Source organism: Arvicanthis niloticus, chromosome 16 (genome assembly GCF_011762505.2).
Source record: "Arvicanthis niloticus isolate mArvNil1 chromosome 16, mArvNil1.pat.X, whole genome shotgun sequence".
NCBI classification, from domain to species: Eukaryota; Metazoa; Chordata; class Mammalia; order Rodentia; family Muridae; genus Arvicanthis; species Arvicanthis niloticus.
In genome coordinates, this window is record NC_047673.1 from 7,825,817 (window position 1) to 7,844,500 (window position 18,684).

At 48.4% G+C, this 18,684-nt stretch overlaps 1 protein-coding gene across 1 annotated transcript; it reads left to right on the plus strand.

The window, feature by feature from the left end:
- Positions 1–826: 826 nt before the first annotated feature.
- On the plus strand, positions 827–17,860 carry F10 (coagulation factor X). Its single transcript, XM_034520585.2, has 8 exons — positions 827–983; positions 2,519–2,682; positions 7,180–7,204; positions 8,151–8,264; positions 10,325–10,456; positions 12,642–12,877; positions 15,261–15,378; positions 17,254–17,860. The coding sequence occupies exons 1-8, from the start codon at positions 914–916 to the stop codon at positions 17,841–17,843; spliced, it is 1,449 nt and encodes a 482-aa protein (XP_034376476.1). The 5' UTR covers positions 827–913; the 3' UTR covers positions 17,844–17,860.
- Positions 17,861–18,684: the final 824 nt, after the last annotated feature.

Here is an 18,684-nt window from a genome sequence, read left to right on the forward strand (position 1 = left end):
TGGGGGCTCAGAGGAAAGCCTCCCCTTCCTGGCCTGCAGCCCAATTACATGTGCACACTCATTCCCAGCAGAGTCATCTGGCCACAGCTTGTGAAGAAGCTGATTCCACATTTATAGCTCTCAGATGGCTTGCCCTTCCCTGGCCTTCTCTTTCAGGATCAAGGGAAAACGGCTACCCCTTTGCAGAACCAACCCAGGGTGTGAGCCACATGCTTTGCAGAAGTGATGTTGGCCATGAAACACCATACACATGTTCTCCGCCGTCCAGGCCTGCAAGAAGGCTGGGCATGGCAGGCCTGGTGGGCAGAACCCAAATGTGTGTCATATGACCTTGTGGACTTCCCTGGATGTCATGTATCAGAGAAGTGAACTTGTGTCAAGACACCAACAGTTCAGGGCTCCTGTCCCCCCAATAGCCCAGCCTGTTTCCATGACTACAGTATATAGCCGTTGTCCAAGAGACACACAAACCTCACACCCACACTTGTGCCCAGAGTCAGTGGGGGCCAGCCAGGGTATTGAGAGCTAGAGTACCAATCCCACCTGACACCCAGGCTTCGCCTCATATTCATCTCAGCTCCTGTTCCTGAAAACAAGGAGGCGACTGACACGTCTCCCAGATGGATAATTGCCAGCAGGGCTGGGATGAGTATTAGAGAACCAGAAAATCCCCATCAAATGTTAATACAGAACTCAGCAGAAAGCAGGCCTTGCCAGGCACTTTTGGATAAGGATAGCCTCCCCAGGAAAGGCTGGGGCTGGTCACCACAGTCCCCAAGTCCCCTGACCTCATTGCTGGCCCAGGGCTCCAATCAGGAGGCTGAGATAAGCAGAAGGACCATGGCCACCCGGGGCCCAGAGGAGTGAACCTTGACCCCTGCCTGTCACAGCCGCTACCGTCCTTGGCCACATCATGGGGAGCCCAGTGCGACTCAGCCTGCTCTATGTTGTCCTGGCCAGCCTCCTGCTCCCTGGGAGAGGTGGTAAGTGCTCCAGCCCTTCCTTCACAGTGCAGAGCAGCCCAGGAGGAGGGGGTGAGGGTGGGCAGTGGGGGGGGGGGGTGAAACACGTGGTTCACTGGCCAGCCAGAGGCTGCCTTCTAAAGGTGTAGTTAGGGCCAGCTGCGAGTATGCCTGCAGAGCACATGGAGATTTAAATGGAAGGACCTGGAGAAAAGAGGGGAAGGGAATGGAGACAGAGAGAGAGAGAGAGAGAGAGAGAGAGAGAGAGAGAGAGAGAGAGAGAGGAGAGAGAAGACACAGGAGCCAGGGCTCTGAGCTGGGGAAGCCATCTGGGCCAGAGGCTTCACAAGGCAAAGACTGTACAAACAGGCAATGAGCAGATCTCAGGCCTGCTCCCCCCAAAAGGCTTATTCTAGTTAACCCAGAGCAGGCTCAGCTCATACAGAACTGGCCTTGCTCCAGTACAGTGAAGCCTCAGCGACACAAGGCACCTCCCACGCACTGGGGCCTTAATGTGGGAAACCTGCTAACACGCAATCGATGGGTCAATGCCAGCGAGCCACTGACAAGGCCATCCCCACAGAGACAGCTACATGTTTGAAGGCAGCAACATGTAGGAACTGGACAATCAAAGGCCACCAGTAACAAAACACATAGCCAACAGTGAGCAGCAGGACACCTTGTGTCAGGACAGTTGGAGTCCTTGCTGGGTTCCGTGAACAGTGTTCACCATGTTAATCTGCTTTAGCTCCGGGCTACCAAAATCTTGATTTTACTCAAATCAGAACCTATGGCTGCGGGCGACAGGGTGGGTCTGTGTGACTGACTAGGTCTGTGTGACTGATTATAGTGTCCCAGCACAGCCATTCCTGGAGATTGAGATTGGTCAAAAGAGCGAGACCTGGAGGCCAGGCCCGTTGCCTTCATTCACTGGGCCGGGACTTTTAAGCGCCTGCTCTTTCCAGGCCTAGAAATGGACATAGGCAGACAGGTCAAATGTGTTTGTAGGACCACATTCCCACTGAGGCGAAAGCAGAAGACCAGGAGATACATGACATCAGAGAGCTGCTTGTACTGTGATCAGAGACAGGACAAGGCGGGGGTGGGGTGGGGGGAAGTCGGTCATGAAGGTGGTCAGGATGGTGGGCCTCCTGAAGGATCGTGTAATGGAGTTGCAATGGGCAGGCACACCATGCTCCACCCTTGCATCCCTGGCACGGACAACTTAAGGATTCGTGGCTTCAGTGGACTTAGTCTGTCGTGGCAGAGGATGTGACAGGTGGGAGCAGCTCCCACTGTGGCAGCCAGAAAGCAGAGGAAAGGGAGACCATATGGTGGCTCTCCCTTTCTCCCAGGCCATGTGGTGATTCTCCCCACACTCGGGGTGCACCTTTTCCCCGAGTTAGTTCTCTCGGGAATTCCCAGACATGTCTCCGCCTCCCAGGCTGACAATGGCGATTAAATCATCATACTGTGGAAGGACAGACCAGACGTCCAGATGGGGAGAAGCCTGTGTGAAGACTGGGTGAGAGGGCTTTCACCTTCCTGTCTTCTAGTGTTTATCAACCGGGAACACGCCAACGATGTCCTGGCGAGGATTCGGAGGGCAAACTCATTTTTTTTCGAGGAGGTGAGGAAAGGAAATCTGGAAAGAGAGTGTATGGAAGAAATTTGTTCTTATGAAGAGGCCCATGAAATCTTCAAGGACGACGAGAAGACGGTGAGTCAGGCCAAGTCCATGTGAGGGTGCCAGGGCTGTGTCCTCTCAGTTCCTTATTAGCTGGGGCTGGACAATCCCAGTTTCTGGGCTGCTACAGAGTTCTAGGCTGGCCCAAAGTTGGACCTCTACCCACAAGCCTGTGAAGGGTAGTCAGGGAAAGCAACCAAGGGGCAAGACGACCAGGCACAGTATCCTAGCTGTTGCCTATGGGACATCCATTTTGATCTCTTTCACATCTTTCATGCTCTCTTTATGAGCAGGGAAACTGAGGGGAAGGGATCATGGTACATCACAGAAAAGTAATAAAAAATCACAAGTGTGGCCAAGTTAACCTGTGGGAGATGAATGCACACCGTCGCCTTCCCCTCCCACTCCAGTGACTCTGTGACTAAGAGCAAGCAGAGCACATAGACATATGACAGGAAGCCCATGGCACCACCATTGCCTCTGCCCCCCGCAGTAGCAGGGGTGAGCCTGCTCCTTCTCCCCAGAAGGAGAGGACCTTCAGGTGCCTAGTAGAAATCTGAGCCTAAATAAACAAGAATGAGCTAAAGAGAAGAGGGTCCCCTCTCCCAAAAAAGGAATCAAGGGAGAGCTTATGGAGAAACAGGCAGTTGTCGGACCCAAGTGGAAGCTGCAAGGTCCACTGGCACCACCGAAGGCCACAGAGTCAGGCCTCCACCACTTCACGGCAATGCCACTGGCTCCACTTAGGAACTCAGTCACCTGTAGCCAGGATCATGTGACCAAGATCACCAGGGCAGGTTAGACCAGTGTGACCCTGGAGGGCTGGAATCAGAGCTTTCAGATAGCAGTGACTAAATGTCTGAGAACAGTGAAAGGTATGGAGCGTTTCAGCTCTTGCTATCAAAGGGTTCTTCCGGTCAGTGATCTCCTCATGTCATGAGCTTATGCCGGACACTCTAGCGGCAGCCAGAGGGAGCATGCTCTCCTCAGGGCAGACAGGAAGCAAAAGGGGGAGACAGGAAAGTGCTGGAGCCAACATTCTAAGGACAGCCCTCACCAGGTCAGCTCACCTAAAGTTTGCAGAACCTGCCAAAATGCCACCCCCTGGGGACCAAGTGTTCGGGTTACGAGCCTCAGAAGGGCACCATAAGAAAGGTCACGTTACAAGGCAAAGCTGGCTCTAGGCCTGGTAAAGGATTCGTTCATGGTCATCAGACAACAAATGGCCTTAGGAGACCCACTGAAACATGGGAACGACTAATGCCGTCCTCCACAAAGCTGCACGGGCACCTCTGGACCCCCAAAGCTCTACGTCCTCACTTTACCTTCAAAGATGTTACAGTGCAATGCCGTTGAAACCATTTGGACTTAATCACAAATGATTTCCTCGGGTAGGACTCACCATGCACCCTAAAATCATCCCCTGGCTCACTAGAAACGTCCCCGCCTTGCATCCCCAGACACAACAAACCAGATGTGAACTCAGATGTGAGGATTGTTCTGGAACTTTGCTGTAACTAACAACGTTCACTAGAATTAAGAACCTGAATGCCGGTTCCAGGATTCGTTCCTTTATCCCACGTTCGGGGAGAATCGGCTTGGTAGAGAAGGTTGAGGAAGGCTTGGAAATGAAGCTGACAGAAACCAGCCTGTTAGGGACCGGAGGAAGCCGTACAATTCTTTATGCCCTCTATGGGAGGCAAGCTCTTAAAGCCCTCCACCTCCAACCACATCTGGGCTCCTCAGCGAGCTTGCCAGAGAAGTAGGGCCGGGGATGATTTCTCCAGCCCCCATTTCGGTATCAGCCGCAGACAAGGAGTCTTCTAGTCAGAGGAGCACTCTAAGGAGACTCTAGTGAGGTACTCGGATCTCTTGGTCATGAAGGAAGTGTGCAGCTCTTAAACTGAGCTGTCATAGCACACTGAGAATCTAGCCGAGGCCATTAACTGTGGGGAGGCCATGCCACACAAGACAAAAGGAGGAGGAAGATGTACCAGACGAGCATCCTGGAAAGCACACCACAGCAGGTCGGCCTATAGAGAAAACCACTTTCTGATCACGTGACCAGACACCACCTCACTTCAGCAGGTCATGGTATTCAAGAGAATTCTCATGTTGGTATCCACTGGGCGGCCACAGTTCATTTCAGCTGCCAGAAAACAGAAAAGGAATCAAGAATTCTTTTTATTCCTCATTGCGGTGGCACATGCCTCTCATCCCAGCACTCAGGAGGCAGAGGCAGGGGGACCGATGTGAATTTGAGGGCCTGGACTACATAACTAATTCCAAGCCAGTCAAAAAAACATAGTAAGAGCCTATCTCAGAAAAAAAAAGAAAGAAAGGAAAGAAAGAAAGAAAGAAAGAAAGAAAGAAAGAAAGAAAGAGAAAGAATTCCTTTAATTCTTTGCTACCAAAACAACGGTTTATATCTAATGCAGGAACTATTTTTATTTTAAGCATCTGTTTAAAGTAGTTACATATATATGAATAAAAAACTGTTCAGTAGATAAGGAATTGCTGTTTTCAATAAGTAGGATTCCTCTCAATCTCTTTGCCCTGCTATAACAAAATACCCTAGGCTAGGTAATTTGCAAACAGCATGAAGGTTTTACTGATAGTTTTATGGAGGGTGGGAAGTCCAAGGACACGATGCCTGCAGTTTCGGTGTCTGCTTCCAGAGGGCTCCATGTTGCTAACTCCTCATTTGGAAGACAGAGGAAAGGCACAAGGAGGAACACATGGAAGCTTCACAAGGCTTTAGTCACCGAAGTGGCAGAGTGCTCAGGACCTAATCATCACATAAAGCCTTACCCCTTAAAGAATGCCATCTAGGACCGCTCAGCAGGCTGGGTTTCTCTGACAGTTAAAAAGTGAAAATCCAGGGAAGAAGCATTACTGGGAATCTTGGGGAGTCCCTCTGCAAAGCCATCCTATGAAAGCTGAGAAATCAGAGCCCCTTTGGGGTTCTTGGTCTTATTAATAATATATTAGAGTCTGAAAGGACGACCCAAGGGCAGGCAAGTTTTCCAGATTGTGGGAGGAGAAGAATGAAAAGAAGAAACAGAAGCCATGCGGCTTGAGACAAGGTGGTATGTGGGCAGACTCACAGTGGACTGGGGGCTTTAAAAGAACAGAAAGCCTGGTGTGTTAGTTGGGGAGTATTAAAGTCTAGTTAGACTCTGGCCAGCATCCAAAAGAAGAAAAAAAGAAAAAGATAGTTATGTGTTCATTATGTCAAGACTTAGAAAGTTGAGCAGACACAGCTGGCCCTTGTGGTAGCTCTGAGAGAGTGTGCAAGAAGGCAAGACTTATGGGAAGGAAAGCATGTTGTCTTCAGGTCAACTCATCTTCTTAGGTGTGTTTACTAAGTCAGGTCCCTAACCTACCACATGGAATTAAAGAGATGAGAGTATGTCTTCAGCAGGCTATTCATGTAGCCCAGGCTGGCCTTGAACTCACTATGAAGCTGAGGAATAGACCTTAAACTTCAGTCCTCCTGCCTCCACTCTGAAGTGCTAGGATCACGGGCTTGTGCTTTCATATAAAAGTTTCTGTTTACATTTTGGAAATATATTCTGCACCAAGCAGATCTCTGTAGATCTCTGTCTTGTTCTCGTTCACCCGGAGACTGAATCAAGGGCCTCTTGTGAACTAGACAAGAGCTCTACTCAAGGCTGTATCTCCCAGTCTACACTGAAATAGTTTAATAACAGCACACTCACTGCAACGTCTACCACAGCAGAGTCCTATAAACAGAATGAATTAAAGTAACAAAGTAACAAGAATTTGTTCACTTGAAGTTTCAAAGGCAGTGAATACAAAATCAGGACCCAACTAGGCTGGGACCTGTTGAACTACCAGAAGAAGCTGTGGTGTGGTGTGGTGTCGAACATTACCGAGACATCTGCTGTCTCCCGTGACCCTTCCCCCACTGTCTGCTCCCGTGTCTTTTCCTTACTTTGCAATAGATGATCTCATTGGTTAAGAACATATAATAATTCTGGATGACATCACCTGGGTCTTCACCCTACTTTACATTCACTAAGTTCCATTTCTAGTTAAGATCGATCATACTCTGAGGTCCCAGCTAGATATGAATGGGGAGCAGAGTTGTGAACCAGCTGAGTGTACTGTGGCCATCTGTTAGGTTAGTGTAGACCTTGACCTGTTTAAAGCTAATAAGCCATTCACACTTTCCCCACTGATGCCTGGCAGCCAGGGGTCTTTTTCTTAATTTTTGAGCATGGGGATCCTTTAACTGAACATCCTCCTCCAGTGGTGTATAATGAATGGATCCACTTCATCCAGCCTACTTCTTGTTGGTTACCTTGAAACGTTGTTTCAATACTCAGCAAGAGCCATGTGTTAAAGCAGCGGGGAGATAGGCCCTTTCAGGAACCAAATATACTGGCAGCTCTCCCTTTCAGATGGAGAAGTTCTGGAACATTCCTCAGGGCAGGTTACTGGTTACTGTCAGTGTAAAATGTCTGTTTTCTCTAATGCGTTTTAAAATATCTTTTTTTCTTTTAGCAAGAATTCTGGAACAAATATAAAGGTGAGATGTCTCCCATTTCAATCTTAAGTGAGAGAGAGTCCTTAACATATTTAAATCAGGAATAATGATTGGCTTTTGAAAACACTTTGATCTATATTCCTGTTCAAATCTTGTTTATCTACAGTTTTCCCTCATGGCTTTCCATAATACTATAAATAAGCATTTTATAGTAATTTTATATTGAGTCCAGTTTTATTATTTACTTAAAATGCACATCTTTTAAAATGGGATCTTGTCCTGTTGCCACAACCCCCCAGGCTCAAGTCAGCCTCATAGTGCAGCCCCTGGAATAACTGGGGCTGCAGATTTTTTCCAGATATGGATTTAAGTCAGTTCTTCCTCATCTGAGGATGCCAACTTCCATGATATTTTTAATAAGTATAGCAAGTTAGATCAAACAGTGAAGATCAGAATACTGGACTCTCTAAACAGTGGTCACCCTGACGACTGCTCACAGCATCAGAGGTGGTACTGATTGTGACTACCTGGAAGTTATTTCAAAATGGCAGTTAGACCTGCCCTGGGGTAAGTGACTGACCAGGAGAGGTGGAGCCTGTGTGAGGGCGGGATCGTTTTTGGATTTTCATTCCATACCCAGAGGCTTTGTGGAGAAGGTTCTCCATGTTCTCTGATCAGCGGACACCAGAAACAAGTGGCCTCTTGTCCTTCTCCCTTCCAGAGAAGGCAAAGCACGTTGCCCTGGCCACAAACACACTGTAATACATCCCAGCAGAAATCAGGGACCCAGTCAATGATGAGGGACAGGGGTGTCCCACATGCACAGCCACCCATGTGGGAAGTAAACAAGATCTAGATATGATGGATTCTTGTCAAGGAGAAGTGTGCTGAGGATGTCTGCAAAGTGGGTGCAGGGGCGAGGCCCACACACTGTCAGTGGCGTCCGCGACGAGGCCTCAACCTTAGTTTCCAAATCCTCCCATTGCAGACGGCGACCAGTGTGAAAGCAGCCCTTGCCAGAATCAAGGCGAGTGTCGAGATGGCATCGGAGGTTACATGTGCACCTGTGCCGAGGGATTCGAAGGCAAAAACTGTGAGCTCTGTAAGTCCCTCTGCTTGGTGGACCTCCGGATCATAGAGTAAGAAGAGGAAAGATACTGAAATGCCTGACAGGCAACTTAAGTCATTTGTAATTCTCTGACACAGGGAACCACCCGAGCGGTCCTCTAGCTGCTTGGCGGGATGCTGTGTGAGAGACAGTGCTCTGTGGGCCAGAGCTGTTGAAAGGCATCTTGAGGCAGGTGACAGTACAGTGGTAGACTATTCACTCTGCTCTGGTCAAATGGTCTCAGGCCATTTGTCACCACAAACATCAATGAGGAATGTTCTAGATTGCCCAGTTTTAGACAAGCGGTGCACTTAACCAATTCTACAGGGAGAGTCACCGAGCTATTTTTACCGTGGTAATTAATTTTTTTTAATGAAGCTTAGGTTACTATCAGACCAGTTTTCCCTTACAGGAAAGAACTGCGTTTCTTTTACCTCTTTATTTATTGATTCTTTGACATGGGGTCTCACTCACTGTCCAAGGAGAGCCTAGAACTTACTGTATAGCCCACTCCAGATTTGAACCCCTGCCTCGGCCTCCCATCTACTGGGATAACAGATGTATGTCACCATGTCCAGGGTTAAGTGACATCCCTTATAGTATGAGACCTTTTTGTGGGTACCCTCAGGACTCGCCCCAGTGAAGCTGCTGATCATGACTCTGATCCACAGAACCCCAGAACCCCAGACATCTGCACACCACAGACCAAGGGGTCCAGTGAGGGGCACAACCGCGGAGCTAAAATTCCATTCCTTTACTCCATAATTGTTTTTTTCACCCAAGCCTACACGGAGAGCTGTAATGCAGATTACTTCTGTCTTAGTTAGGATTTTACTGCTGTGAACAGACACCATGCCCAAGGCAAGTCTTATAAAGGACAACATTTAAGTGGGGCTAGCTTACAGGTTCAGAGGGTCAGTCCATTATCATCAAGGCAGGAGCAGGGCAGCGTCCAGGAAGGCATGGTGGAGGAGAAGCTCAGAGTGCTACATCTTCATCTGAAGGCTGCTAAAGGAAGATTGACCTCCAGGCAGCTAGGATAAGGGTCTCAAAGCCCACACCCACAGAGACACACCTACTCCAACAAGGCCACACCTACTCGAATAGGATCACACCTTCATACCTGCCACTCCCTGGGCCGAGCATATACAAACCATCACAGCCACAGACATGGCTATTAGCAAGAGTTGGCTCAGCCTATGCTACAAGCAGGTGAGTGTCTCTGGTCCAAGATGCTGTGGATGGGCATATATGGACTCAGTCAGCCTTGAGATACAATGGGCAGGTCGGACGTTACCAAGAGAGTGCTATGCCACAATCTCATGTACCCTGAGGCCTTCACTTCCATGACTTAATATCACAGATACAGAGCGGAGGGACTTAAATGGAACCCCACTCCACCCCGGCTTCCATATGCTCTGGACCTGGGTCCTGGCTTCCTGCCACATGCTTCCCATAAAGGACTATTTCTTCCGGGTCTCACAGGAACCCAGAACTAAAAACGCAACATACCCACAGCAGGGACCAGGACGGGGCTCACATACTGTTGGTTTTCATTGGCTGAAGGAAGAAAGAGTTGCGGCTAGGATGCAGCCCTCCCCTCATGCCAAGGGCAGCGCCCTAGAGAAGCAGGATGTGCACACCCCTCAACATAGAGCACATTCCTCCATCACTCACAAAGCTTTTCAAAAGGTGGAGAGCCCTGCAGGGATGTTGAGTGTTCCTCCCACGGTCTGTGAGGATGCCAGATGTTTTCCTGAGGCCCCTAAGGTTGCCAGGTGTCCCTGCCATGGCCTGTGAGGATGCCAAGTACCATAACCTGTGCATATGTCAAATGTCCTTCCCATGGTCTGGGGAGGCAGCAGCAGGGAAAAGGCTTATAGGGGACTGGCTTCTCGCTTAGCTGACTGTCACGTTATCGTGTGTGTATTCCTTGGGACTCTGGTCCTTTCCACACCCCAGCCTGGGCGTGACTGAGATGAGGACAATGTAGCTGGCATGTCTGAGTTTATCACATGTCTATGAGAAGGGCTCATCTGTCCTCTGCTTTGCAGTGGTTCGGAAACTCTGCAGCCTAGACAATGGAGACTGCGACCAGTTCTGCAATGAAGAGCAGAACTCAGTGGTATGCTCCTGTGCCAGCGGTTACTTCCTGGGTAATGATGGCAAGTCCTGCATCTCCACAGGTAGGGGTCATCCACTCATGGAAGCAGTCTACCACTGCTGTGTAGGGGTCATAATACCACAGAGACAGTGTACCACTGCTGTGGGGTCATCAGGCTATGGACACAACATGTCACTGCTGTGTAGTGGTCACCAGGCCACAGAGACCACGTGCCACTGCTGCGGGCATTGTTGTGGCATGTTCCAGTGGGACTTGCAGCTGACAGTGCCAGAAGATGGAGAATGAAAGTTGGGGTCGACAGACCTACAGTTCAAGCATGGAAACTTTAGGTTTGAGAGAATGTATGCTAGATCTAGGGGCAAGCAGCTGCTGAGCCTCAGGACCTTACCTGAAGTGGCTGGCACTGTGGTCCTGTTCCTGCTAAAGCAGCTGAAAGGAGGTGGTCCCAGGCATCTCTGCACTGGATCTCCCCACAGCTCTGACAGTGACTACTGTGCAGGGTACCCATGCTCCTCTGGCCCAAGGGCCTGGAAATCACAGTTGTCACAATACCCCAGGGGCAGGATGAGAGCAGGATCCTCTTGGGTTAAAAAGGAGGCATAGGCAGGAAGGGGACCTAGCACCAGCTCCATGTCAATTGGGTTCATTTGTTACCCGGTGAGAGTGAGATGTGCCAGGTCTGAGGAGCACCAGAGCCACTATTAACAAGGCTCTTAGAGAGCAGTGAGTGCCAGATAGGTTGAGAAACATGAAGGATCATAGCAATGAACACCTTGTAAGATCTAGAGAAGGGTTCATCTGAGCAACACAGACATGATGAGCTGGAAATAGCAACTCTGAAAAGCCAGCCTGTTGGTTCACAGATAGTCCCTGACTCCCATTGTAGCAGCCCCCAGGAGTGAAGAGTCTCAGGCCCACATAGATTGCAGACAACCAAACATACAGAGGAGATGAGATAGGACTGGACATACTGAGCCATTTCTCTCTCTTCCCCTCTCATCTGTTGCTCACTAAACACAATTTATCTCAGCAACCAAGTAATCAGAAAAGCTCAGCTCTGGATACATCCTTCAAGGATGAATCCAGCTGGATAACATGAAATCTCTCAACAACCAAAAAGACAGGAAGGTTTTTTTTTTTCACTGTTATTTTTTAAGTTTAAAGAAGTTAAGAAAATTGTAACTGGGGTTATTTCTTAATATGTATACAAATTATTTTAACTCCAGGAGGGATAAATCACAAATCAATTCAAAATAAAGTTTAATATCTGAAAACATAACAAAGGGCTGAGGTGTGTTCAGTAGTAGCGAGCTTGCCTAGTATACTTCAAAAGTTTATAACTACATATTTCAGCCTAAAGATAAGAGTCTCCAGTTTCTTCTCACTAGCTAAGGTCACAGTCACAACTCTTAGGAACACAAGCAAAGGCTACATTGTAACTACTTGACCTCAAACCATGGCTGGCAACAGAATAGCCACTGTGCCCTGTCTCGGGCTACAGGGTCCTTTTCTTGCTGTTGGTTACTACTCCTTTTCTTGCAAAATGTAAAGGCTTTTAAGTTTTCTAACTCTGCTTTTTATTTCTGGCTCTCACTGTAAACTTGGTTTAAAACAGCCAGCAACAACCATGCCACAGCCTAAATACTGGGCAGCCAAGGAATTTCCTCTGCCAATTTAATTTGCCTGTCATCTTTAAAATATAGATTCTACAGTGTGGGCAAAATGTGAACAAGGTCTTTATAGCCAATGGCCTCCAATCTGATTCCCAACAGAGCTTCTGATCCCTATTTAAAGTTCATGATCATAATATTTGCTACACACAATTCTATCAGCATTCTGGTCTTCTAAGATCCCACTGGAACCACTCATTCAGCTCTGCCAACAGAATTCTAAGTTTACTCCAGCTCACATCTCCAAATGCTTTCAAATTCTTCCTACAAACTAGTCTGAGCCTTTTGAACCACATAACCAAGTAGCCATAGCAACAACCCCACTCTTGGTACCAAATATTTGTATTAGTCAGAATTTCAGCACTGCAACAAAATATCTGACAAAAGGATGAAGGATTTATCTTAGTATTTATTTATTTATTTATTTATTTATTTATTTATTTATTTTAGCTGCATTATACTAATCTATCACTTGACTCTTTGTAGGCTTAACCATCCCACCCCAGCCAGGAAACCTCACGAGGCCTAGCTGGAGCTTCTGGCTTTGCTGAGGCCACTATGGTCCTATTCTTTCAGCTCCCTTCCCCTGTGGAAAAGTCACTACAGGACGCAGGAAGAGGTCTGTGGCCCCAGACACCAGCAACAGTGAACCTGACCCTGAAGACTTCCTGTCTGATGAGGATATCCCATCCCCTACTGAGAGTCCTTCTGAACTGCTCAACCTCAATGAGACAGAGCCTGAGGGAAACAGCAGGAACGTTACTCGGATTGTGGGTGGCCAGGAATGCAAGGATGGAGAATGTCCCTGGCAGGTAACCGGCCTAATCTAGTCTTGGATGCAAGTAGGAAAAGCCTCTCAGGGTCAGCAAAGGCTGGTGGGACAACCCTCTCTGGGTCAGCAAAGGCTGTTGTGATCACCCTCTTTAAGTTAGCAACTCAGACCTACAAGGGTCCTTCTCAGTGGCCATCTTTCATTTCTAGTTTGAGAAAATGTTTAGATTAAACGCATCTAAATGCTAACAGGGGTAAAATATGTTGAAGAAAGATACATCTATTAAGATTCAAAAAAAATTTTTAAACGACTCTGGGTTATTGATGTGATCTAGGGTTGCCAGACTTAGGAAAGAAAGCCCAAACTCCTTGGTGAGCCTGGAGTCTCCCTAATGTAAACATGCTGTGGACACTGTAGAAAAGTGCTCAGCCACTATTTCTGATCCCAGCTTGATTTCTGATCCAGTGCCCTGAATTCTTCTGTCATCTCAGCTGGCCCTTGAGATTTGCAACATCCAAAACCTAAATAACTCTTTTAGAAGAAAAAAAAAAAAAAACTAGAGCAGCAGTTCTCAACCTGTGGGTCACAAGTTCTTTGGGGGTCACATATCAGATACCCAGCATATCAGATATTTTACCTTATGATTCATAACAGTAGTAAAGTCACAGTTATGAAGTAGTAACAAAATAACTTTATGGTTGGGGGGCCACTGTAACACGAGGAGCTGTATTAAAGGGTCACAGCATTAGGAAGGTTAAGAACCACTGGGCTAGAGTCACCAGCAGTCCCCAGAGATCATCTAACAGCCTCCATCTGCAGGGTGCAGGGCAGGTGTTGTTAACCAGAGGCGGAAGTTCCAGCCGACTCTCTTCAAACACAAATACCGAGAACTCACTGAGCTTCACCCAGAGTGACTGCTATGTGTAGGCTATGAGATCTCTTATCATCAGAGAGGCTGGGGAATACTCACCAGGGCTCCTGACGGAGTCTGGGTAAGAGAAACCTGCTCCTGGGCCAAGACTGCCTCCTCCTTAGGGAAAAGCATGTGCTGTTGGGTCTTAGCTAGCTTCCTCTCCCTTGTCACTCAAGCAAGGTTTGAGTTTATATAGTTATCAAAGGTAAATAGGGGCTGGAAAGATGGCTCAGTGGTTAAGAGTGTATACTCCTTTTCCAGAGGACCAGAGTTCAATTCCTGGCACTTACATTAGGCAGCTCACGATTTCCTGTAACTCCAACTCCAGGGGAGCTGACATCTCTGGCTTTCATAGTTATCTCCACTTACCTGTGCATAGCCATGCACATAAACATAAATTTAAAACATCTTTAATGTAAGAAGAGGAAAAATAAAAATCAATAAAAGAGACCTCACTGAGTCTTTTTTAGTAATGTTTTTTGAGATAGGGTCTCAGTGTGTGGGCCTGGATGGTCTTGAACTCACAAGAGATCTACCTCTGTCTCCTTTTAATCCTAGGATTAAAAGTGGATGTCATGTGCATCCTGCCCATTGACTGAGTGCAGCTCCTAACTCCCACTATAGTGTAGGGAATTTGCTAAAGAAAGGCAACCCAGCCAACACTTAGTGTCCAGCACTGCAGGCCGGCGCTCTGGGATGGGTATGGTTCCTCTCCTGGACATCAATTCTGGCTTCCTCTGGATAACTTCTCAGTGGCAGCCACATGTACCCTGAGTAAATCATCCCAGACAGTGGCATTTCGCCAGCAGGAAGGCAGGTCTGAAGGCTGCATGATTTAGACTATGGGAAGTAAGGTGTTTCAGCTAAGCAAGGCTGGCTAGTCTAGGCCATGAGTCACAGCCATGTAAACCTAAAGGTTCTTACTGCAGAGGGATGTCTTCTGTGCTTACAGGAGAAAGTGCTAGTGATTTGGGAAGAGAAAAAAAGAGGAAACCCATTACAGTGACCTTGTCACCTGGGTGAGAAGGAGACAGGCAAAGATTCCTCCAGGGTGGTTTTTGGTCTAGGTCAGACCCTCAGCAACTGTCTGTTGGTCAATCTTTAAAGCAAACCAAACCTATCCAGAGGAAACCAGGTTGGATATTTCCAGGGATTAGGCACAAGGTGGCCATTGGAGAATAGGATGAGTATCATGCAGGAAGGTCTGGCCACTTGAGTGAATACCACAGAATATGCAGGGTCACATGATATAGGGCTGGCTAGTGGGGGTAGGGCAGAGCCATGCTGTGGGGTGGACTACATGGGACCTCTGCCAGTATCTGGAACTAAGAGAAAGGTACCATGTGCTCCCTGGGCAACAGACAGACAGAAGGGCAGGCTTTCTGTGTAACTTAGTGGATGGAGAGAGCAGTGGTCAGAGAAATAGGCATAAGACTCCTAGAAAAGGGTACTTGAGAGTCCCCAGAGAGCCCAAATGGCCTAGTCAGCAGACATTCTGTTCTGGTCACAGGCTCTGCTCATTAATGAAGACAACGACGGGTTCTGTGGGGGCACCATCTTGAATGAGTTATACATCCTCACCGCCGCCCACTGTCTCAATCAAGCCAGGCGATTCAAGGTGAGGGTAGGTAAGTGACATTCCAGCCCTGGGGACGCCACCATCTCAAGCTCTAGAAACACTGATGCTCTCCCCAGATCTCTAGACACATGGGATCTGTTAGCCACACTCGCTCGCTCAAATGCAGAAGTCCTGCTTGGAGACTGAGAGTTCATCTCATGGGAAGAGGGTCCGGAACCTCAGAGGGGGAGGGACAGAGAGGAGAACGCAGAGGGCAGGCATCTAACAGCTTCCTCAGACCAGGCCATTCCCCAAGAGACTTTTCTCTTCAGAGTCTCTAGTGCATCTTTCTTGATGCTCTCTTAGTATGCATACCTCGGAAGCCTTCCCAGCCTCCCTCTCTCTCTCTTTCACTGAGTCATTGAATGCATTCCCATGTTTCTACAAGACTCAGGAGCTGTCCAGTAACAATCCAGTTTGAAAAACGTCTGACATTTCTCTGCTACAGATGTAATAAGTACAGATTGTTGAGGGTATTTCAGAATTTCTCCTCTCCAGCTGTGTACCCAGGGCCTTGACTTTCCATTCCTCCTAGGAGGATAAATAAACTTCCATTGTGAATGAGGTGTTACCACAGTGTCCTTCCACAGTCAGCAGCACTGTTCTTTCAGTTCACCTTAACTCAGACTGGGTGGGTCCGAGTGCACTGGCATCCATGAGGATGGATGCACCACCCCGGTCTGGAATAGAAGACCCTTGGCTCTGAGCAAATCCACAGACCCAGCTTCCAGGAAATACTCAGGCACCATCTGCTAAAGCATGGGAAATTGGAAAGAACTGGAGTCCTAAGCCTGCACAGGGAAATCTGATCAGGAGCTGTCTTAGTGTTGACATATCCACTACTCTTTCAAAGGACCTCGGTTCACTTCCTAGAACCCATATGGTGGCTTACAACTGTCTGTGACTCAAGTCCAAGGGGATCTGATGCCCTTTTCTGGCCTCCACGGGCACTAGGCAAGCCCAGAGTGCACATACATACATGTTCAGGCAAACCCTCAGGCACATAAAATAAGATAAACTTTTATTTTAAAAAGATTTTTTAAAAATATGATGAGAAGGTGAACTGGAAGAAAGACAGAGCACTTTTTAAGTACCTTTATTTTTATTTTATGAGATGGGTTACTCTACAGACAACTGGCAGTTCTTGAATTTATAAAGGACCTTACTCGTTCTTCTGACTGCTAGGAATACAAGCATACCCTCCTTAGATCTGGTTTTCTATCAGGAAAAAAAAAAGTACTTGTGGAGAATGGTTTATTTGGCTTACACTTCAACATCACAGGTCACCATCAGAGGAAGTCAGGACGGAAACTCGAGCAGGGAGGAACCTGGAGGCAGGAACTGATGCAGAGCCCATGGAGGGTGCTGCTTACTGACTTACATAACATGGCTCACTCAGCCCACTTTGTTATAGAAACCAGGACCACCAGCTCAAGAATGGCTCCATCCATAATGGGCTAGGCCCTCCCTCATCAATCATGAACTAAGAAATGCCTTCAGACTTGTCTGCACCCCAATCTGTCTTAAGAGGGACATTTTCTCAATTGGGGTTCTCTCCTCTCAGATGACAAGCTTGTGTCAAGTTGATGTAAGACCAGGCAGCACATTGCCTGCCTCCCTCCCTCCCTCCTTCCCTCCCTCCCTCTCTTTCTCCCTCCTTTCCTTTCTTGCTTGCTTTCCTGTTGAGACAGGATCTGGTTTATGTAGTGTGGGTGGCCTGGGAGTTACCATATAGATAGATGATGCTGGCCTCAGACTCATAGATCCACTTGCCTCTTCTTCTTATGCGATGGGACTAAGGGTATACTTCTTTATCGCAGCAGATTTCAAACAAGTGGCCCTCTGGGAACTCAGCACCATCTTCTCTCTCTTTCTCTGGCCTCAGGGGACCGGAACACAGAGAAGGAGGAAGGCAACGAGATGGCGCACGAGGTGGACGTGATCATTAGGCACAACAGGTTTGACAGGGACACCTACGACTTCGACATCGCCGTGCTGAGGCTGAAGACCCCCATCACGTTCCGCATGAACGTGGCCCCTGCCTGCCTTCCTCAGAAAGACTGGGCCGAGGCCACACTGATGACACAGAAGACAGGCATCGTGAGCGGGTTTGGACGCACGCACGAGAAGGGCCGGCAGTCGACCATCCTGAAGATGCTGGAGGTACCCTACGTGGATCGCAACACCTGCAAGCTCTCCACCAGCTTCAGCATCACGCAGAACATGTTCTGTGCAGGCTATGAGGCCAAGCTAGAGGATGCCTGCCAGGGGGACAGTGGTGGCCCCCACGTCACACGGTTCAAAGACACCTACTTTGTGACCGGCATCGTCAGCTGGGGAGAGGGGTGTGCAAGGAAGGGAAAATTTGGCATCTATACAAAGGTCACAGCCTTCCTCAAGTGGATTGAAAAGTCCATGAAAGCCAGGAAGGTATCCACAACTGAGACCCCACGGTTAGCCACTCTGCCCTATTAAAGCAGCCCTTCTCCAGACCTGTTGGGTCACATCTAGTGTTGTTTAATGTCGCCACCCGAGCAGGAATGTCCTTGGGGTGGCTGTCCACCTGCGGTGGTGGGGTCTTTTGTCACACTCTTACTTCCCTTGACTTCATGGTATAAGAAACAGGCTGCAGGTGAACAAAGGTCACTCTTCCTGAACCAGACTAGAAGACACTCAGGGAGTCGCTGGTTCTAGGGGTTAGGTGTCTGCTCACACTTGGATGGAGCCATCTCTGCCCATAATCACAGCATCTGATTCTGATTTTGAGTGGTCAGACTGACCATCTCAACTGACTGTGCTTAACGCGCGTGCACGAGTGCACACACACACACACACACACACACACACACACACACACACACACAGACTTCTGCCCCTCACCAGGTGTTTTAGGTCGAGAGGCCCAGACTCTGATACTCCTTAGCCTGGCCAGAGAACCCTCAGTCTCCTCTGGGAACCAGGCAACATGGAATTGCTGATTCCATGACATCCACTGAAAGTAAAATATCCTGGGAAGAAAGGCCAAGGTCTTTGTCTAAATAAAGGGACCCTTTACCCAGATCCAAGCCAGGCACAATCCTATGCTGGGTTGCCTTTAAGTGTGTACAGGTGCTCCCCACACCGTGCTGCCCACTGAGTGTTCATAGACGTTGTGCTGAACTGAATGTCGCGTGTGCATGCCATCTCCCCGGGCTGGGCTGTGTGGTAAGAGCGCACAAGAGTCTTCCCAGATGGGCTGCCTGGGGAGTGTGCATGGAGTTCCCCTGAGCTAAGCTGGGTGTTGAATGTGCACAGGCCCTTCTTCCTGAGCGTATTA

Bases quoted from the DNA above. Each gene is read 5' to 3' on its own strand.
- F10 (XM_034520585.2), top strand. From the start codon at position 914: ATGGGGAGCCCAGTGCGACTCAGCCTGCTCTATGTTGTCCTGGCCAGC. The intron at 8,265-10,324 runs GTAAGTCCCTCT...TCTGCTTTGCAG, and splicing joins AGGCAAAAACTGTGAGCTCT to TGGTTCGGAAACTCTGCAGC. The intron at 10,457-12,641 runs GTAGGGGTCATC...CTATTCTTTCAG, and splicing joins CAAGTCCTGCATCTCCACAG to CTCCCTTCCCCTGTGGAAAA.